The 22,187-nt window shown below is 48.5% G+C and overlaps 1 protein-coding gene across 2 annotated transcripts in view; it reads right to left on the bottom strand.

Annotated features, from left to right (window-relative positions):
* HEATR5A (HEAT repeat containing 5A) overlaps positions 1 to 22,187 on the bottom strand; it is a 314,530-nt gene that overhangs the window by 26,209 nt on the left and 266,134 nt on the right. For both annotated transcript variants that reach the window (XM_078659395.1, XM_078659394.1), the window contains exons 31-35: positions 15,527 to 15,674; positions 13,331 to 13,603; positions 4,947 to 5,171; positions 3,716 to 3,867; positions 2,588 to 2,801 (exon numbers count right to left, since the gene is read on the bottom strand). In XM_078659395.1, coding sequence (XP_078515521.1) covers positions 2,588 to 2,801; positions 3,716 to 3,867; positions 4,947 to 5,171; positions 13,331 to 13,603; positions 15,527 to 15,674 — 1,012 coding nt within the window. The remainder of the gene's footprint in view (positions 1 to 2,587; positions 2,802 to 3,715; positions 3,868 to 4,946; positions 5,172 to 13,330; positions 13,604 to 15,526; positions 15,675 to 22,187) is intronic.

Genomic DNA, 22,187 nt, shown 5'->3' with positions numbered 1-22,187 from the left:
GTAGTGGAAATAACAAACACTCCTAACTTCCTGCCCGGGAACGTAGTCGATGGCCCCCTTGGCCAAGAGGGCCATGACTTCCTGTTGGAGAAGAACCAAATGATCCCCCGACATGCGGTGGCACTGAGGTGGCATGGCTGGAGGGGAGGACTGAAAAGGAAGGGAGTAACCCTCGCGGATTATCTGCAGTACCCACTTGTCGGACGTAATGTCATGCCAGTGGGGGAGGCGGTGGCGGATCCTACCACCCACCGGCGTGGGATGCTCCTCGAAGCTCAGACTAGGAAGATTTGGAGGTAGGAGCAGCGGGGGTGGAGATGGACTGACCCGCACGCTGATTCCCAGACTCGCCCCGGCGGAAGCCGCGACCACGGCCGCACTGAGGCTGGTTCTGCACAGGCTTGTTGAAGGAACATGCCTGGGCGCCTCTCCTCTGGCCACGAAAGGAAAGAAAACCAGGAGTGGTGGGGTTCTTTACAGAAAGACCCAAGGACTTGGCCGTGGCCCGCGAGTCCTTAAAGCGCTCCAGTGCACTGTCTGCCTTATCGCCGAACAGGCGGGTGCCATCAAAGGGCATGTCCATGAGCGAGCTCTGGACATCGGGCGAGAACCCAGTGGAACGCAACCAGGCGTGACGTCGCAATGCCACAGTATTAGAAATCGCTCAGCCCAACAAGTCGGCGGTGTACAAATCACACCGAATGGCGCACTTAGCTGCATCCTTACCCTCAGCAATCGCCTGAGAAAGGACAGCCTGGACCTCCTCAGGACACTGAGGCAACACCTGAGCAACCATATCCCATATTGCATGGGAGTAGCGGCCCAATAAGCATGTGGTGTTCACCGACCGCAGACCCAAGCTGGTCGAAGAGAACAACCGCTTACCAAACAGTTCCAGTTTCTTAGAGTCCTTATCCGGCGGGGCCGTGGGAAAGGCACTCTGCGACGTAGAGGCCTGGATGACTAGGCTCTCAGGCGTGGGATGAGTAGTCAGAAAGGTGGGGTTGCCAGGCGGTGGAGTCTGGCGACATTCTTATCCACAGGGGCCCCGTGGTCGGCCGCAACCAAGGGCCCAAGAGGACCTTGGTACGGGCGTCATTGAAGAGAAGCAACAGCTCCAACGAAGTAGACGCTGTCTGGAGCACCTTGGTGAGGAGGTTAGTTTTGAGGGCCACTGTGTGGAGGTCAAGGTTAAGGGCCGCCGCAGCCCGACGGAGCACCATCGTGTAGAAAGCCCCTTCCTCCATCTTAGGCGGGGGAGAGGCAAACCCCGGGTCAGAAGAGACATCGAGGTCGCCTGATTCCTCCAGTTCGTTCACTCAATCCTGCTCGGAGTCACACAGCCTGGGCAAGAGGGTCCTCAGAACCCTCCCAGTCGTCCTCCGCCTCTGGTGCCGCCTCCCAATTCGGGTCCCAAGTAGGCACAAAATGGTCCTGAAACCGGGGCAAGGGTGGAATGAACGGCACCCACTGCGGCGCCGAGGGCTGCACTGGGGCCGGAGCCGGCAGCGCTGGACCTCGTGACGCCAGGGCCGGAGCCAGCGGCGTAGGATCCGGTCGCACCGAAGCTGGATCCGCCAGCGGCGCAGACGTGCCAACAGGATTTGGACAAGGGACCGCGGGGGCCCGAGGCCTAAAAAGGCGGTCCATGGCAGCAAGAAACTCTTGCACCTGTTCGGGAGTCGCCGACAGACCTGGGTAATGCGAATAGGCCGTGGGACTAACCGGCTCCAGAGGAGCCGCGTGGCAGAACCCCTGTCCCCCTCGTCCACATCAGAGGAGCGGCAGTGGGACGTCGAAGAGCGAACACGTTTCTTCAACTTCTTTTTATGGAGTCGCTTACCGGAATCCGAGGGCGAAGACTTGGAGCCCGAAAAGCGACGACTTCGGTCCCGCGAGCAGTCCCGGGAACGGCCCCAAGACCCAGAGCGGCGGTCTGAAGAATGCCGGAGCTCCAGCAACTTTCGGCGCTGCTCCCTCAAGGTCTTCGGGCCATGGCTCGACAGTCCCGGCAGGGCCGGGAGTCATGGTCAGTCTCCAGGCAGTAGAGGCAAACATCGTGGGGGTCCGCCACTGACATATTATGGCGGCAGGCCCCGCAGGACTTAAATCCGGGCATCCCTACATGCACCAGGAGAAACAAGGAGCGAGACAAAAGTCTCAAAAAAGCAGTCAAAAAGTGACTGAGGTATGTCCTCTATCCGGATCTGTGCGTGCTGGTGCGAAAAAAGAAAGAACTGATGTCAGCACGCATGGGTGGTGCCTAAGTAGTCTCCGTGAAGTCATCTCTGCGCTTACGACACTGCCCATTACCTTCAATGCACAGAGCACCAAACATTTATAACTTGCAGTTTGTCAGTCTGTTTACATAACCTTGCCTGTAGCTCATTTCTTGCTTCCCCATCTTCACGTCCCCTCACACGTAATGCATTACGTCTTATGTTAGCCCTGGCTCAGGTGCGTCTACATAACCAGCAGATACCTACCCCTAATCAAACTGTCAATATTGCCCTCTGTCAGACTTTGAAGTCAAAATGTGATGCTAAGGCCCACAGTACCCACACAAAGTCTGTGCTACATAACTTACTATGTTTTTCCTCCGCTGCTGTCACCAGCGCTTTGAGGACCCGAACTCCTTCCTGTATGACCTGCAACTCAGCAATGCTCTGGGGCCTCCTCTTCTCTGCTTCCACCAGTCGGCTCATGATTGTGGGGGCTAAGGCGTGGATGTATGGGGATGACACAGCACGGTCTGGGTGCTGGAAGAGTGAGAGCACAAGCTGGTAGCACTTCACCTGCACCTGAGAAGAGAGACCATGAAAACATTAATCACAAGCATACGGTCTGGCAAAGGGATTTTTCATGGACCTAACTAATACGATGGAGGAAGTCTCTAAATAAATGTCTGTCGCCAAACGGCCCTGTTCAGAACAGCCGGACTCGTCATTTTTGTGACTACATTTCAAGCAGTGATCTCCAGTTTTACTGGATCTGGACACAGGTTACTTTCATAACACAATTGTGATGCGTCCAACTGCAGATAATGTAACCAGTAAATAAATTTGCCCAAAGCCACTGTGGCTCTGACCAAACTCCAGACCCCTTATCAAGTAGATATGGACGGGCACAACTAGACCTCTACATTCCCTCAATGTGTACACAAGCCCGCACACTCTTCTGGTCCAGTAGGTTTCTTAAATCCCCTTTCCTCTCCCTCCACTAAACTATATGGTGAGCTGACTATACTCTTTTCATCCCTTATGTCCCCTCAGGAGCAGACATAGGAGCCAGAACCTCCCATTTATCAGGACTAAAATTACATCACACATAAACCATGGCTGTGATCTTTCGCTTAACAGGGCTTAGAAAGTGGGCTCTGAAAACCAATGGCAAAGCGAAACTAAATCAAATGGGAAGCACAGGCTTGGAGTTTGGAGAAATATTCTAATTAACAGACAATTCCAATAACTTATCACTTCCACAAGGAAGCAGGTGAGAGATGCTAATCAAGGGACTCTTCTGCTGTGGCTCTACAGAGATGTTCCTAACAAGAGAAAGGTCATAAGTTATATATTAAATTATTTAAGGGACAGACAAGGGTTGTGGAGTGGTGTTCTACTTATCTTGGACATTACTTGAAAAGAGAGCACCATGCTGGAGGTATGTACTTCAGGAGGTGGCGGGGGGTGGGTTAGGAGAAGTGTAGTGCACTCACTTCAGGATCCTTGGTCGCAAGGCCCGTCTGGAGCTTCTCGATGCACTGTTGTTGAAGGCACTGAACAGTGGATACCTCAGGATCCACCGATAAAATGAAGACAACTATGGCGGTGAGCAGGCCGAGTTGTGCTGCTTCCTGCTGGGTTTCGCCTGTAACAAACAAAGTATGTTATTTGTATCCATTCTAGAAGAAAAAAAGGCTTTTGTATAAACTTGGGTCTACATAGCAGGGTACGCTTATCAGACCACCCAAAAAGTCGTCGATACCTGTTGCTATCTGTCCACACCCTCCGTCCACCCCTTTAACATAGACAGCGGGTAGTCCTGTCCAATCGCCCAATATGCACATGTCATTACTGCAAAAGGACTAATCAAGAGATTAGTATTAGGAAGAAAGTGTTAATGAAACGGTTGAGAAAAACATGCTCTGAACAGCAGGCAGTCACTTAAATTGACGTGTGAAGTGCTTAGACCGCTCTAGAACATAATGAATAAATTAACATACGGTGAAAAACACCACGCTCTGAACATCAGCAATGCACAGAAATAGCAGAACAATGCTACTGAACAGAAGCCATACTTACAAGGCACAGAACACCTTTTTCAGAAAGGCCGTTATAAGCAAATAATGCCACACAACACATTCAAGGCAATGACAACCAACACACTCTGAACAGCCGCCACATACACAAGGTGAAGTATCCAAACAGAAGTCTTTCATACAAGGTACAGAACACAAGAGCAGACATACAGGCAAGGAGCAGAACAAACATCTGCAAACAGCAGCCTTACACAGCAGGTGGCAGACAAAACTATGTAGAAAGCAGGACACTGCTTGGCATTTTACCATCATCTGAGAACTGAATGGCAAATTAGTGTTCTTCATTTTATCATGATGCAAAAGGTGGATAAACCGCCTTCATTTATTCTTGCTTGGAAAGAAGATATGCTGAGAACTAGGCAGCATTTGGTTTTCCTCAAAGAGGATGAAAGACTGAGCCTTACCGGCATGGATTTGATCAAGTGACCATCAGGTTACCTGAGCTCAACCACTCAACACTGCAGTGTCATCTGTCCAGGATTGTCCTTATGGACTGGTGCATCAGTGTGCAAACTCCCCACCACTCATTAGCCATCTCTCCCCACCCACCCCTTTCCCGAGCTTCTGTTTGGAATGCAAAGCCAACAAGGGGGCAGCAGTCTGCAGACAGGGATATCACCCAAGTTACCTGGATTCCAGGCATTCAGAAGCGTGGCTAAGGCACTACGAAGCAAACTAGTCCATGCGGAGCGGCTCTTCTCAACACGGGCCATTGGAGAGGAGACAACTCCCCGGAGCGCCTGCAGGGCAGCAGAGACCGTCCCAGAGAGCTGGCCTGCAGGTGGGTGTACACAGGTTTCACGCAGGATCCCGATAATCAGGTACAGTATCGTGGGAAGGATTGATACGCTTCCTAGAACACAAAGCACATGCACAAAGTGAAGGGGTACATGAGATGGAAATCACTACACACAACATATGAAGCTCTGTACTCAAGAAAATACTCTAAATATTCCAATGTTACCTGAGCTGTAACAATAGGAGTGTGACCTCTTATTCCTTTGAATGTACCAGTAAAGCAAGTGTGGTCTCCTATTTAGCTTAACATGAACTCTGAGCAAGTCCTCCCAACTCACAAAATCATCACAGTGTGATCGCAAATAGAGTTTTCCTATTTCACAGTGTTAGAACCCCTTTCACAAGGCCACATGTCACAGGGGGTACTGGGCCCAACTGTGGTGGGTGAGGCCTTTTACACTTGATGTCCTGGGGCCCGACGTACTATGGATCCTGACCAACTAGGCCAAGCGCCTCTTTGGCACTTCTTTCCGTGATTTCTGTAGACGAACAGCCAAAGCCTCCCTTGGGGAAGGAAGTGTAGATGCAGGTAAGTGAACACGATCCATAACTCAAAGAGCACACAGAAATATCAATAAATCAATGCCCAGTCAAATACTTGTTTTTTTAATAAAACAATATTTTATTTGTAACTCTACACATTTAAATGCAGGTTATTACAATTCTAGACAACACATTTCCCCCTTGAGGTCGGGACTCTAGTGTTTCTCTGGCAAATCCTTGTCCTACCTGCTCTTTGCAATGTGGTAGGGGTTATTCCCCATTCATTGGTGGCTGCATACAGGGAATGCTCACTAGTAAGACTTAACTCAAGAGTGCACTAAGACTCTTAGAAAATACTCAGAAGTGTCTTGGCGCCGCAGTGCGTCCCTGGGCGTCCAGTAGGCCAGTAACCAGTCTTACATGCCCCAGAAGAGAGGAAACAAGCGTCTTACCAGGTGCCCCCTCCACGGGCACTCGCAAGGCTCCGGTCTTGCTCGGTGAGTCTTCTGCACGGGGGAGGAGTGGCAGCACTTGGCAAGTGCAACTCTCCTCTGAGCCTATGCAGTCATCTCCCGCAGTGGTCAGAGGTGTTCCTGCTGCATGGCGAGTCCTGCGTTGTCCAGCAGGATGGGGTGGGGGGGGGGGGAGAAGAAGGGGGTAAGGGCTGGGGAGGGGAGTGGCGGGCGGTTGATTCTAGTGCTCCTGGTCTGGGTCCCGGTGATGTGGCGATGTGTCAACTGCATCTTCACTTAGTCCACTGGGTCAAGTCAGGTGTATTCATCAATGCTCTTATGACCTACAGGTCATCATGGCTTCACAGTACTCTGGTTTCAGCCAGTCTCTCACAGCACAATTATTCCAGCAGCCCCTTCTGGCATTTGGGACTACCGCACCACTGCCTCCCAGGTGCCCGCCCTCACCACAATGCAAACTGGACCACAGCAGCTGCTCTTGGAACGCAAGGCCACCACCACAATCCCACAAAGGCTTTGGCCCTTGTTATCCAGCACTAACTTCCACGGCAGCCCAGCCTGGCATACGGAGTCACCTCAGTGATACAGCATTGGTTCTGCTTTCACCACACTGAACACGTTCCATGGCCGCCCTGTCCTGGCATACTGGGGGTCGTCAACTTGTATCTGATCACAGGCAATAATCCAATTGGAGCAGCATCTAACTGCTCACACCAGGAGTCCACTCGACGGGGTCCCTTTAAATTGAATTTTAGTGTGTCCGCATAATGATGCATTCTGACACTCATATCAAAGAGGTATAGGCTTAATGATTCCAAATACAGGATGAATAATGTTGGGATAATAAAGAATCTTAGTGGGATTCCTTTAGGCATTTCCTTTATTTCTGATGTGTATTTGCCAAGTTTTACCACTTGGCTCCTGCAGGTGAGAAAGGGTGCAAACATTTTGAGAACTTGATCCTATGAGTCAAAAAGGCAGCCTTAAGTTAAATACAACCAGATCAGTTTTACTTACAATTACTGCAGATTCACTCTATTATAATCCATATACCTCTCAGGTGCTCATGACGAGCTGAGCTCGTCATGACCACACCCGTTTTTATTATGGCCCAGCACAGCAGGGGAATAGCTCCAGCAGCCATGAGGTTAAAGCAAAGGTGGATCTCTGCAGTCCATTCTTGGTAGTAACTACGAACACATCATTGTCTGCATACGGTTTCATTTTGTTTGGAGAGGGGACGACAACCTAACTTCTGACAATGTGTGCCTCCGGTTGGTCATCTCCAGATTCATAAATAGTGCTGTGAGGTCACACGCTGTTTCAAACAATTATTTTCACAGATTTTTTCCAAGAGGATTTTTCCATCCCCAAGCTTGATGCAAACCCATGTATCAGTATACCGTTACACAACTGCAGGCAGTGCAGTACCTGGTATGGCTCATTTTCCTAATTTATGCCATGAAAGTCCTCGATTGCCTTGGTCCAGTGCCATTTCTTCATCAATGAAGCAAGCATAAAGCTACCCTTTTTGCTATTGCATGTTCCTAAATAAGAATGGTGAAAGCCATTCTATTATCCACTGTTGCGCAACTGGAGCGGAAACTGTTTGATATTGTGGAATTCAATATCGTGCCATACCCCAATCTTCCAGTTCTTGTAGGAGTGCTCTTGCATATCATTTTGCTTCAGCGCCGGACACTCCTCCAGGTCCTTTTCTAAATCAAAGAGTGAGGATGGCCCCACTTCAGTTATTCGGTATTCCCTGCTTGACCGAGCTGTGGTGTATAGAAAACAGAGTTTATTTCAGAATCCTTAAATATACCTGCTGGAGTGCAGCATCAGCCCTTGCATCGCTAATTAATCTTACAAATGCTGCAATGCTTCGCGCCTCTGCCCCACAGAGTTCCTACTAATTTGAACGTTGTTATAGATACTTTGAGAGTTTATTATAGAAATCCCTTCACACATCTCCAAAATTTCTTTACATCCTTATTCTTAAAATAAACACAAGATAATATGTAATGTAATGTAAATTGGCATTTAAGCGCGAGCTGTCACTCCGCAAGGAGTATCCTGGCGCTGAGGAATAGGCGGTGAGCGCTGGTTCTATAGCATACCAGCTTATGATCCGACTAGATTAGTGCAAGGCAGCAGACATCAGAAATGTTGTATATCCAGGTCTTCAATGCTTTCCTAAATTACAATTCAGTTTTCTGTTGTCTTAAGTTGGTTGGAAGGGCATTCCATGCTTTAGACCCCAGGACGGCAACAGTTTTCCCTCCTTTAGTGATCAGTCTTAAGGAGGGAGGTTTCAGGAGGTTGGCTGTAGATGACCTAAGAGTTCTGGTGGTGGTATATGGGGAGAACCGTGCTGAGGTTTACTTAGGTCCCAGTTTAAGCATGGCTCTATAAGTAATAAATAGAATTTTAAAAATAATTCTTTTATGAATCGGAAGCCAACGCAGAACTTTAAGCGCCGCTGTTGGGTGGAAGCCTCAATATGAGATGGAGACAGTGTTTTACTTTATAAAAATGAAAGGGACTTTATTAGATGTTTAAGTAAACAGACACTGTCTAAAATATGCCTCAAACTTATTAACAATTGCTTACTGTTAGATGTTTATTAACATTAGTCCTGTAGGGCAATGTCCTCCCACAGGTCTTGAGTCAGATTGATTCTGGGCTCTCCAGAGGCATCTAGCTTCAATACTTAGAGGCCAACACGTTAGGTAAAGGACATGGATGGTTAATGGACTAAGGAAATGTCTCTTTGTATGATCACCCCCAACGTTTCGGAGTGATGCTGCAGATTTTTTGACTCAAAGTGCACAGAGGCCTGATAACCACACCTCAGTGCCGGTGCCCTGACTCGAAGTTGTGCATGTGTGATTGGCTTACACCCAACTGGTATAAGCCAACTTACCGTTTAGTATATGATACCAGGGTACCCAGGGCCTGTGAGTTAGGTCACTCCAGGGACTGTAGCCCTGCTTGTGCCACCCTGGGTGTGACAAGGGTAAAACATGGCTCCCCGTCTGCCACTTTACTTTGCCATTTCAAGCAATGACAAGGCCCAATAGTCTCTTTTTAATATATGTTCATTATATGTTTAAGTCACTCATATAGCACGCCTAAAGAGCCCTAAGGAAGGGTCTTTTTTATATTAGAAAGTTGAACACGTACCCTTTCATGTTCCAGCAGTAAAAACCTGCAATTGTAGTTTTTCTGTGGAAAAGACTCGTAGCCCCATTGGCGAGTGCAGAGTTACAAGATGACACTTAAGCCCTGCTAGCTTCTGGCTGAGAATACTAAAGTTGATATTGTAAGGTATCTTAACTACTGGTTATATTAATTTTGACTTTGGCATCAAACTGGGCTTAATGTAAATTGTTGCAGCGTGTAAACTTTGCTACCCAAAGTCACCTGTGCCTGTTCATGGATTCACACAGGGTCTGTCTCAGAGACCGCTTTCTGCCCTCCTGGGGAGAAGTGTAAATGACTCCCAGGAAAGGACACACAAGTAGCCCAGAGAGGTGTTACCTTCCCCTGCCACGAAGCAACACCAGTGTTTGCCCAGAAGGCGAGTTTTAAAGGTGAAGCCACCTTTGGAAGCGCAAATGATGAACAATTGGGTGAGGGGCTGCTCTATAGTTTAGGCAGACTGGATGACACTCGGGACAGAGGGGAAACCAGCTGTCAAACCAATTTTTCGTGGCGTGCAGACACATCTCGGAGTTGGGCTAGGAAGCTTTACACCCTGAGAGAGGGGTTCTCCCATCTCAAGAGTGGGCAGAATGGGCCCTTCTGGGATAGCCAGATGTAACACTTCACAGGACGTAGTAATCAGATGGGAGGGAACTTGGTAGCCCATTAGTTAGTGACCAAGACCTCACCTGCAGGCATTTTCTGTGCATAAAAAAGGCACCCAAAATGTAGGTCTTGTTGGACTGAAGAAGCGGACCAAAGAACTGCCCTGCTGCACCAAGGAACGCGGCGAAGAGAGGCGGCGAAGAGAGGCTGCAATGACGTGGACTGAACCTAGTAGCAACCAAAGTAGAAGGGACTGTGCCTGCTGTGCCCTGCTCGTGGAGGAGTCGACTCCTGAGCCCAGCCGAAGCAAGAGACTCCAAGGGTCAGTCGACACTCCTATTCGCAGCAAGGGCCACAACTGTTGAAGAAGCCTGCTGGGGTGAGTTTATAGCCAGATTCCCAAATCTCTGTTCCTTGCAGCCATGCAGTCCAAGGTCCCCAAGACAAGACGCTGAAAAGTTATCCCAAAGTCTGAACGACCCAGGAGAGCCGTCTGATTACAGCTAGGTCGCACAGAAGGCAGGCTACCGCCAGAAGAAGAAAACAGCTGAAACCGCTGTATTGAGTGACTGGACTCCAACCCAGCTCGAAGAGGGCTCAGAGGGACATAGGCCCCTGTGGCCAGGATCGCCTCACCAAGACTGAGGAGTAGCCCCCAGAAGACCCCCATCATCCAGACAGCATCCTCTAGTATCTTCAGCATCCTGTATCCCTTGCATCAGGACCACTCCATTGAAGTCGATGACGAGAAGCCACTGACACTGCAACTAAAGACGGATTCCCTGGACAAGGATACACTTTCCGTGGCCTTGCTGGTCGCCGTGACAGACTCCCTGCCAGAGGTGGTCACCAGACGAAACTCCAAGTACCTGCATTGATACTTACAAACCTTTTCAAGAAAAACTTGGGTAAGTGTCAAATTCGTTCAATTTGCCAACGCTTGTTCGTGGTTAAGTAAAAAGTGTTTATTTACTGTAAATTCTGTATCCCCGAAACCCTCCTGAGGATCTTTTTAGTTTTGGTGTCAAAAATTATACAAAAATCGAATTTTATATGTTGCTGTCAGATTTCTAGAGTGTTAGTTATTTCTTCTTCAATTGTTCTGGTGCAGTTTAAATGCTTTCCACTTGTTCCACAGCTACTCAGGGTTTTTTTTAAGGGTAATTTTTATTCTGATTTGCAGGAAAACAGAAAGCGTGGCCACAGCTACCCAGGGTTGAGCTGAAGGTTTAACAAATTAAACCTACTGGTCCTAAAGGGATTGGTAAGTATTATGCACAACCACACCATATAATACACCCAGTTTCCTCACCAGGATCAAAGACTGTTCTTTGGATATCACTCTGGTACCAAGGGGATGAATAAAAGGTGTCACTTTTAAAAGTAGTTCAAGCCGAGTATAAAAGTTGTCACCCAAATATCTTGAGCCTAGAAATCCAACCATTCAAATAGACAGAACACATATCTCCAACTAAAGTCTTCAGGTGCTTGAAGTGGGTGGTGGGTAGAAGGGGTCTAGACAAGGAACGGGACAGATTTATGGTTCTGGTGTCTGGTCATCGATTAGAGATGTTTTCAGCTAAAAGGAACGAAGAGCCCATTAACAGAGACCATTAGGACCCATCGCCTTCCCCGAACGGATGGCGAGCGCCACCTCATCAGCGGTTATTACTGCATCCATCAACTCTCTATCCGAATCAGACAAACTGGGCAATACAATGTCGCGCAATAATAAATGTGAATCTTCCTCCGGTTTATCGGATACGCGGGAGTATACTTCCTGGGAGTTCAGCATTTCTGCTGTACAAAACAAACCTCTTAATTTGATTAAACAGACCAAACATTTGATCCGTGTGTAATAAGAATCTAGCCCACATATAGGCTGCACATGATGCCTGGCTTACCTCTCAGTTTACTAATTGCATTGCCATTAGGGCAGGGCCGAAGTGTTCCTCAGTTCATGTTAAACACTCACTTTTAATAAATATATCACTAAGGCATGATGTGGTAGCGCACTGTTATTTACAGAGTAAATTTCCAAGAAATGCCCAAAAACTTTCCCACTTCGACCCTAAACGGGAAACTGGAGCAGTCACAGGAGCGGTGTAGTTATCAGGATGAAGACCGGTCTGAGATTTGCAGCTCAATTTATGGGAAGGCAGCAACTGTTCAGTGACATACAGCTAAGCATGAGGGTGCTCTTATCCACATATCCTGAGCCAGGGGAACCAAAACACACCTCATGTGGGTCTGTGGCTGAGATCTGCTTCCTGCACTCACAGCATGGCTCGCATCCAGTTGTTTTAGTGGACATCGTTTCCTAGCACACAGTCAAAACCGTTTGTAGTCATCGAAAAACAGAAATTCTGGAGCCTTGGTTTGATCTGCGTCAAATGGTGTAGAAATAAAGGAACCAATGTCAGTGAGTAGGGGAGGCCCTTATGTCTGGCTCTGCTCTATCACTTCTGGGGCGTGGAGGCGCGTAACGCCACCTAGCAGCTCCAGGGCACTGCTATGTAAAAACTATGGATTCAGTCTGCTACCGGGGGAATAATGTAAGGTGAGGAATGTGTAGTTAGAAGTATCAAACAGAAGCCTTATCTTTGCAAGATATACAGCATAGCAGCTGCTGAGCGCCTCGATCGAGACGCTGTCCGGGGGGTAGGTGCAACGGCTTGGACCTTGGGCCGCTGAAGTTACCATACCCTTGTTCCCATCGGTCCATCGGAAGCAGACTGAGAAGCACTTCAGGGAACCTTCTGGGGTCTAAAAACTTGAGCAGGACCAATCGGCCTGCACTTCGGTATTACCGCCCACAAAAGGTTGTATACCATATTGCAAGTTTCCAACTTTTATCACTTCTTTAATTATCATTTTTTCACTGTGTGGTACACTACACCGAGGTCCTGAGGAATTGCCATTACGGCAAGAAACATGTCGACCATACAAGAGGGTAGTAGCTAACTTGCTAGGATAGCTCCAGGGCATTTAGCTTCCTTCCCACCCCCTTTTAACCAAGGTAATCTACCACAAGAATAAAATAGGTTGTGGACTGATTTACCTTTTTTAACTTTATTATTCACTTCACGACCACACTCCCCCACCCTCTCACACGCATGCACCATATGGCCGGGACAAAAGATCTCCGATAAAGAGCCCCGATTTCGGGAGCCCGTCAGACATTGCAGCGCCAGTCTGACGAGGAGCAGAACCCATATGATGAAGCATGACACCTAGCTTGCTGGGTGTGTGAGGGTTTTAGTCCCAACTAGGGGATTCCCCCCACTTCCTAGCACACACACTTCTACTCCTACACTCTTCCCGGGGAACTTTGTACTCTCTTCGCGTTTCAAATACAGCATAGGAGCCCAGACATCAAATGGACTGTACATAAGTATGGACACGGAATCCTTTACAGTATACACCAGAGATGAAGAGATCTTACCTTCAGGAGAACAGATGGATGGCAGATCGGTGAGGATGACTAGGGCTGCCTCAACCAACCGGCTGCCATCCTCCAAGAGAGGCTGCGGGCTTGTTGCTTTCCCCTTAGGGCCGCCAGCCAGCTTTGGATTCAGCTGCGGTAACTGCCGGATAAGAATACAGAGGCACAGCTCCAAAGCAGCAAAGACAAGAGAATGGCCCGGCACGAGCCCACCAGTATCTCGACCCTCCCCAAACTCCGGCAAAGTCTCCTTCTCCTCAGCACCATCATCCACTGTAGGAGAGAAAGAGTGAAGGTTTTAGGAGGGCGAACGATGTGGGAGTAACCGTGCAGGAGAGAAAGGGATATCTGAAGAGGAGTAAGTGGTTGAGTGAGCAATGGGATGTGAAGAGAAAGTTTGTGACAGACGAGGAAAAACAAAGGGGTTTGAGTGGAAGAACAGGATCAAAGAGGAAAAAGCAGAAGAGAAGGAAGTAAAGAAGAGAGTGAGAAAGCAAAGTATGAGCTGATAAGCATGAAGGAGGGCAGAAGTGTGGGAATGCTTTGCCCATCATTCAGCCCTGTAGGCTTTGTAACCTGCTGCTGCTGTATACTGATAAGGTATGAAGGTGAGCAACCCAATATACCCTTGCGGGCTCGGGCAGTACTTGTTATAAGAAAATGGGCCAGCAAGGGATTTTATTCTGTTGTTGATTATCAGCGTGTTTAGATCCTGTTAAAAAAATCAGGAATCATACAAACTGTTCTTTAGACAGTAGCTGTGATGAATTTAAACAGAATGTCACATAGGATCTATCTATACAATGTTACCACACTAACACCGTAAATAAATGCAAGAAACCAGGATTTTATGTTGTCTGAAGATTATTATTTGTTTTCAAGACAAAGCGTATATATTTTTGTAAAGAAACATTTTCATGAAATAGGGTACATACAAAAGTATTAGTTAGATATTCAAGGTGTAAATTATTTCTTCCTTTGATATATCTAAACAAGAAGTCCAGACTGTTAAACACAAAGTAAAGTAATGATTTCAACTAAAAAGAAGAAAATCAAAAATTGTACAATGGGTTACACACAGAATTGGACTAGTAAGTCGACGTTTCGGTCTTGTAGAGATTTTTCATAAGACCATCATCAGGACAATGAATTTCTACATACAGTAGATGACCCTTTTTACTCAAAGAGATACCTCCTTTATCTATTCGTACAAAGGTATCAGCGAATCCACAAGATTTTCGTTGATTTTGACGACACGGGACAAAGAAATTAATTTCTTGTGGCAGGATTACTCGTGTTTTTAGTTGAAGTTGTTTCGATTGTTCAACACAGTATCAAGTACTTGGAGTTCGTTGAGGGAACACCCATTCGATTTTTGGCATGGATGCAAGGGAAAGCGTCTCTGTGATGCACGCGTCGGACCGTAAACAAATTAGGTTCAGGCTGCTGTATACTAGCAAGATCTATAGGACAAACAGCTCTGATGACTGGTAGAATGTGTGAACATGAGTAGCTCAGCAGTCTAAGAAAGGACCACGTCAAAGATGAGTAACCAGCACATCCCATTTCAACTGGGCATCCCCTCTCCAACACTGCTGTGAGACTGGACAGCTTCTCCTCCAATGTAGCAGCCTGTGTTCCATATTACTGTGACCAGCCAGGCAGCCTCTACTCCTCCACTGGACAGTTACGCAGGAAGGTTAGCCTCATCTCTCCACTGAAAATGTCCTTGTGCCCACAACCAGCATTCCCAGATAAGCCTTTCCTCCTTGACTGGGCAGTCCCTATGACTACAGGTCTGCCTCCTCGTCCACTGTGCAGCCCCTTCTCCTACGCTGCCAGCCCCTACAGCCACAGAACAGCCTGGCATTCATTGCACTGACAAATGGGTGCATTTGACAGGGTGATTTAGGAACCGGTTAAGTCACCCAACCACGTCAGTGGTATGAAGTACCTGTTCAATTCAGTGTTGTGTTGTTCATGAGTAACTGAACATAGGCAAGATGCTCTCCCGTGGGACACTTCTGCGAAACAGCTGGTAAGCGGTCTCTTCTCACTGGAATAATAAAATGTTTCTATCCCCCACCCATGTATCAGTACGTCTCCTTGCGTATAACAGCTCACTTTTTCACAGGGAAGTGTTTCCTCACACATCAGATTGCACCCCTCTCCTCAAACAGTGTCTGAAGCGCCCACCTTCGGCACTCCTGCGCCGCTCCTTCACATGCTCCTGCGTGGCTCCCAGCACCTGCTGAGCTACTTCCAGGGCGGCGAGCTGGATGTCTGGGTATTCGCGGGTCAGGAGAAGTCTGTGTAGCACACTCAGGAGTTCAATGGCCAGATTCTGAAAGGGAAGGGACATGAAAACTCAGACCAGTATTGGAACAACAGATCACAGTCCAGGCACTAACCTTACAACTTCAGACTGCATTCTCCACACTCACCAGCAAATCACACACACACATGAAAACATTAAAAGAGCAAGGAAAACTCAGAACAGACCATGAAACAGCAAGTCACGCAGTCATTATCAACCCCTTCCAAAGATTCCTAAAGTGTGAACATTAATAAAGGTAAATTTGTCACTCTACTGATTCTAATTTTTTTTTTAAATTTATTTTTATTTTTAAGAAAGACCTTTATTGTCCGATTCACAGTGTACACATCAGCATTGCTTACAACCCAGCCGGGCCAGCTGCAGTCAGTGGAGTTCGTGACATATAAAGAGAATAAACACAGCTTCAAGCTCGGCAACCCTGTGGTCCGGCAGCGTATATCAACATTTCACATAACATCATGACGCGTACATCTTTAGTGTCTAGCATGTGTGCAGTCTATGGGTTTTTCAGTATGGATACAATGGTTCTAGGTGGGTGCGCTGAATCTACCCCCATCTGAGTCCGTAGTGATGGTCGTGTCCGTCGCTACCAATACGTGTCGGTTGCGAGTGATTCTGTGGGAGTCGGCATTAGGACGGGTGTATCATCGTGTGAGGGAGCATGAAGGGTGTTCAGCGACTTAAGGTGATTGGGGCGTGTAACCTCCATGTGTATCCGCATCAGCGGGGAGAAATGTACTGCACCTCAGCGCCCATGCGGGGTGTCCAATCCTCGGCCGCTACACCTGAGGGTGTCCTGTGACATGAAATGATATAAAGCATGAAGTTGTATGTGTATGGACATGGTCTAACAGAGGATTAAATCAGATCAACAACCAACTATAAAACAGGGGACAAGGGTGTCACGGGAGGTGGGTAGGGGTAGGTGTGTGCAGAGTTCGCCATAGCGCCTAGTAGGTAGAAGTCCGTGTCAGTATGTCATTGGTGTCTCGCGGGGTAGGCGGGTGAGGGGGGGCCGGGGCCCAGGGGAGCGCGGGTCTACCGTGAAGCAGGGCCGCTAGTGGGGGGGGGTCTTCCGAGCGGTCGGAGGGTGTGGTTTCGCGGTGCATTGCCCGGGCCTCCGCCGCCGTTGTCATGTGGCGGTGTGGCTCCGGGATTGGGGTAAGTGGCCACTCTACTGATTCTAATGTGAGATTTATCCACTCAGTTATGAGCTTAGCACCAAGGAGCATATGACTTGTAAAAGCCCACAGATGCACACATAGCCCATCCAGCTCTTAGATCAAAGCCTAGATAAAATGTAATTAGACAGGTTTCAGACTTTTGATTTAGGAAAAATGAACACGCACCAATTCTATGTCAGGAAGCAGAGGCGAGGATTATGCATGTACTTTCTCCATTTATTAAACATCCTTTCTCCATTTATTAACCAGCAAGTCAAAATCACACAAAGAAAAAACAGCCATGAACTACAAAGCCCATGAGGCTAACCGGTAGTCATGGTAACCAGTCCACCAATGACAGTCCAGCCAAATGCATAACGGGAATCCCACAACGTAGTCCTTCCTCTTTCTCCATTGCTGCCCCGTCAGTTAAGTCCTTGCTTTGACTTACTAGCGACTTTCTGGGGCTTGTGGCGTGGGTAGTTTGGTTATTGTGTATTGCATTGTATATTTTGTCACTGTTTTATATTTGCGGTCTTCTCCGCTTGTGTAGCCGACGCGGTAGGCTTTCGCCCGAGCGTCTGTCCAACGCGCGTGCGCTGTGTGGCGCAGTCTAATTAGACGCGTTGCTGGTGCTTTTTTTTTTCTCTGCTGCGCCCTTCGCGCGCTTGTGGCAAAAACGCGCAGGAGGCTTTGCGCTTTGTTTTTTTATTACTTTCTGCCTCCTCCCCCCTTCATTAACACCGCGTATGCGGTAGGTTATAAGGGCCTGACCCACTGACTTGGCAATTTTGTGTATTGGAGAGCATACACTTCCTGGCAGCACAACATTTGTTTTCTAGCATTTCTGTGTTTTTTCTAGGCTGCTTTGGGTGCCTGTGTTGGGGGTGAACCCTTTATAATTTCATAGGGTGTATTGTTTATGGGTGCCCATCCCTCTGTGTCAATGGAGTCTTGTCGGGACCATGATTACGTGTCCCATACAGATGTTGAGGGACAGCCCCCTCAGTTGCGCTCTCCTGCAGGGGTCGACAAGCTCCTGTCTTCGGCTATCGCCCAGGCGCTTGCCCCTCTGCAGGATAGTGTCCACAAACTGTCTGCACATGTGTTTAAATCACACTCTGGTATTTTGGGAGACAGTGGGACAGAGCCTAGTGGCATCCACTTTGTGGTGCCACGTAAGGCCACAAAGCGTGACGCGGGGCACCTGGAGGGCTTCAGCAAACTTGCTGAAGTGTTTCATAAGAGTGCGCGCACGCTTAGAAGCCCACCCTACTGGGAGGACGACTCACCCGGTTTTATCGGTGGCGAGTCCACCCAGTACCTTGACCCGGAAGAAGGGTTTCCCGAAGAGGGAGAGGGAGATGACGATGACGTCCAGGTTGATGATGATGAATCCTCTGAGGATTTGATGGACTCGGGTAGATCTTGGCGTCCTAAGTCTTCTGCTTCGGACTTAGGGGATGGTGAGCCTGTTCATCCAAACATGTTTGATCTCAATTGTACTTTTCGCCCTCGTTTCACTGAATGGATTCCAGATAAAATGACTGCTGACTATGTGGCTGCCAAGGTTAGACAACCCCTTTCGCAAGAGGTGCGGTCTCGCCTTAGATTGGAGTGCCCTCGTCCTTCACTCCCCAACGGTGTTACGGCGACCCCTGAAATTGACCCTAAATTGTGTACTTTCTTTGCAAAACACATGAAAGATCCTAAGAAGGGTATCGACATATCTTGGAGAGCTTGCCAAGATAAGCTTTTAGATGTGGTAGGCCCACTTACGAAAAACATTGAGTTGGCACAACGCTCTCGGGAGTCCAGTCAGCCTCTTCCAACGGACAATGTAGCTGGGTGGGCACAGAGGGCCATGTGCCTTTTAGGCAACGCCAACTGTGCCCTCTCGGCCGAGCGTCGCCGTTCCCTCCTTTTGAAAATTGACCCTAAATTGGGGGAATTGTCTTAGTCGGAGGCAGGTTCTGTGGCTCAGGGTACCCTCTTTGGTGATCCTTTTGTGAAAGAACTTGGGAAGTTTGTGGCTACTTTCTCTGGCCTTGATAAGGCGTAAGCTTCAATGAAGAAAATTTTCCCTAAGAAGGTTTTTGCTGGGGCCGGCAGAGGCAGGGGTCGCTCTTCCGGCCACCAGTACAACCAAGGCTCCAATAGAGGTCAAGGAAAACAAAACAACGGATGGAATGACGGTAGACACGGCTCCTTCTACCCATCTCGATGAGGCAGAGGACAAGGCAGAGGCCGTGGTGGCAACTAATCCTCTTCCAAAGGATTCAATTGCAAGCATCCCTCTCCTCCCTCCAGTTCGTCTAGGGGGCAGGATTGCTCAGTTTCTGGCCAACTGGGCAGGTCTCACTTCAGATTCTTGGGTTCTAGAGACAGTCCAGGGGTTTCACATAGAGTTCTACGGGTCCCCCCTTCAGCTCTCTCGACCTCGCCCTTTGTTTTTTTCCCCCTCAGAACAGGCGCTCGTAGATCGGGAAGTTCAAGATCTTCTTTCAAAGGGCGCTATCGCCCCCTCCAGTCTTCATCCAAGAGGTTTTCTCAGAAATATCTTTCTGGTAGAAAAGAAAGAAAAAGGATTCAGACCAGTTATCAACCTCCGTTCCTTCAACGAATGGTTGGTTTATTGTCATTTCAAGATAGAGGGAATCCATCTTCTTAGGGATCTACTGCTCCAGGACGATTGGCTGGTCAGGTTGGATCTCAAAGATGCTTATCTTTCGGTTCCAATCTTCCCTCCTCATTGCCGTTTCCTCCAGTTTCTGTGGAGGGATCAGATTTACGAGTTCAAGACTCTCCCCTTTGGTCTTTCATCAGCACCCTGGTGCTTCACCAAACTTCTGCGACCGGTGGTAGAACATCTCCGCACCAAGGGTATTCGGCTGATCATTTACCTGGACAACATCTTTCTCATGGATCAGTCCAGGGAACAACTTCTTCTCCACCTGCAGAGCACAATCTCTCTTCTTCAATCTCTGGGCTTCACCATCAATGCCCAGAAGTCAGATCTGACTCCGCAGCAGAACATGTTGTTCCTCGGTTTTCTTATCAATATGAAGGATGCCACCCTGCACCTTCCCCCTCAGAAGATTTCCAAAATCAAGAAGGAGATTCGCAAGGCCCTTCATCGGGACAGGATCTCCCTTCGTCAGCTGGCCAGGATTGTGGGCTTGTTGTCTTCCTCAATTCAGGCCATTTTTCCGGGGCCTCTCCACTACAGGGCCCTCCAGAGGCTGAAAGCTTCTCATCTCCGCAAAGGCCTCACTTACTCGGAATTGATCTCCCTTTCTTCGGAGGCCAAGTCGGAACTCCTTTGGTGGCTCGACCATATGGAGGCTTGGAACGGGAGGGTGATTTTCGGCTCCTGTCCGGATCTGGTAATCGAGTCGGATGCCAGTCGCCTCGGTTGGGGAGCCCGCTGTGGCTCCCTCTCTGTGGGGGGCAGGTGGACGGAGGAGGAATTACATCTCCACATCAATTGCCTGGAACTCCTGGCGGGTTCCTTCGCCATTCGTTCTTTCACGACAACCAAGGTCTCCTGCTGTGTTCTTCTTCGGATGGACCATACGACAGCGGTGCGATATATCAATCACCTGGGGGGCACTCATTCCAAGGTACAGGCGGATCTTGCCAAGGATTATTGGAATTACTGCCTTCAACGTCAAATCTCAGTGACAGTAGAGTATCCCCGGGAGTACAGAACTGTGTGGCGGACTGGAACTCCAGGAATTTTCAGGATGCTAGCGATTGGAAGCTGGACCCGGCGGTTTTTCGTCAGATCTCGGATCTCTGGGGCCCTCCTCTGGTGGATCTATTTGCGTCCAGGTGGAATGCCCAGCTTCCGCGCCTCTTCAGCTGGAAACCGGATCCGGGAGCGGAGGCTGTGGACGCCTTCCTCCAGGATTGGTCGGGGTTCCCAGCTTATGCCTTTCCCCCGTTTCTGTTCATTCAGAGAGTGGCAGCCCAGGTCCGCAGACAGAGGGCCTCTCTGATCTTAGTCACTCCAATCTGGAAAGCTCAGATTTGGTTCCCGTCTCTTCTGGAGTTGTCCTGGGACAATCCTGTTCGATTGCCGTCCTTCGAGACCATCCTAACGGATCCCCTGGGTCATCCTCATCCTCTGGTTCTCCACAGCCATCTACATCTCATGGCCTGGAGGATTTCAAGAGACGGTCTGACAACGCGCTTTCGAGAGAGGCCGAACTCCTCATTCAACGGGCTTGGGCCCTGGGTACCACCAAACGATACCGATCTGCATGGAAACGCTGGGTTCGTTGGTGTGTGGTGAAACACCTGGATCCCGTGGGCTCCTCCGTTTCAGAGGTAGTGAACTTCCTGGCTGAACTTTTCCATCAGAATTTAGCATACTGCACTATTAATTCCTTCAAGTCGGCCATTTCTGCTGGTCATTCTCTCGTAGATGGGTCCCCTGTGGGGGAACATCTTTGGGTTTGTAAGCTGTTGAATGGAATTAGTCTTTCTCGTACCCCTGAGCACCGTTATTCGGGCCTTTGGGACGTGAATTTGGTTCTTCGTCATCTCTTATCTTGGCAAGATAATGAGTTTCTTTCCCGCAAGGAGATTTCAGCTAAACTCGCGATTCTCCTTGGTCCTATTTCTTGCAAGAGAGCTTCTGATGTCAGAGCTCTAGACATTTCTGCCCGAGTCTTTACGCCGGAGGGTGTTACCCTTACTATTTCCAGAAGGACTAAATGTAGTACGTGGTCAGTATCATATCCTGCTTTTCCGGATTCTCCTAAGTTATGTGTGTTAGATGCCTTAAATCTTATGAAAACATGACTTTGGAGGTTCGACCTCCTGGTGAACGGCAACTCCTTATTGCCATCAAGAAACCTTTTCGAGCGGCTTCCTCTACCCCCATTGCTCGATGGGTTAAATGGATCATGTCTGAATCTGGTATTGATGTCAGAAATGTTGGTGCTCACTCCACTAGAGGGGCTATGGCTTCCAAGGCTGTCCAGGTAGGTGGCAGATTGGAAGACATTATGAATGCGGCTGATTGGTCTTCGGAATCAACTTTTAAAAAGTTTTATTTCAAGCCCATTCATGAGGCCGCTGCGCTTGTGGTAAGTAAGTTTTAAACTTGCATAATCCTCGCCTCCGCTTCCGGATATAGAATGAGAAATTTCCTAGTTATCACAAAGGAAAGTTTCAATTCTATTAAGGACGCGGAGGCGAGGATTATCCCACCCTGGCTTCATCTAGCCTCCCTCCCTGGGAAGTTTCCTATTTCAAGGATTATTTCTTCGTATCAGGGAAGTAATGCTCTAATGTTCTTCTTAGAATGTTTTGACCATGTGATGTACAGTTTATATGATAAATTTCT

The sequence above is a fragment of the Lissotriton helveticus genome, chromosome 9 (assembly GCF_964261635.1).
Source record: "Lissotriton helveticus chromosome 9, aLisHel1.1, whole genome shotgun sequence".
In the NCBI taxonomy this organism is placed as follows: domain Eukaryota; kingdom Metazoa; phylum Chordata; class Amphibia; order Caudata; family Salamandridae; genus Lissotriton; species Lissotriton helveticus.
This window is presented reverse-complemented; position numbering and strand designations above follow the sequence as displayed.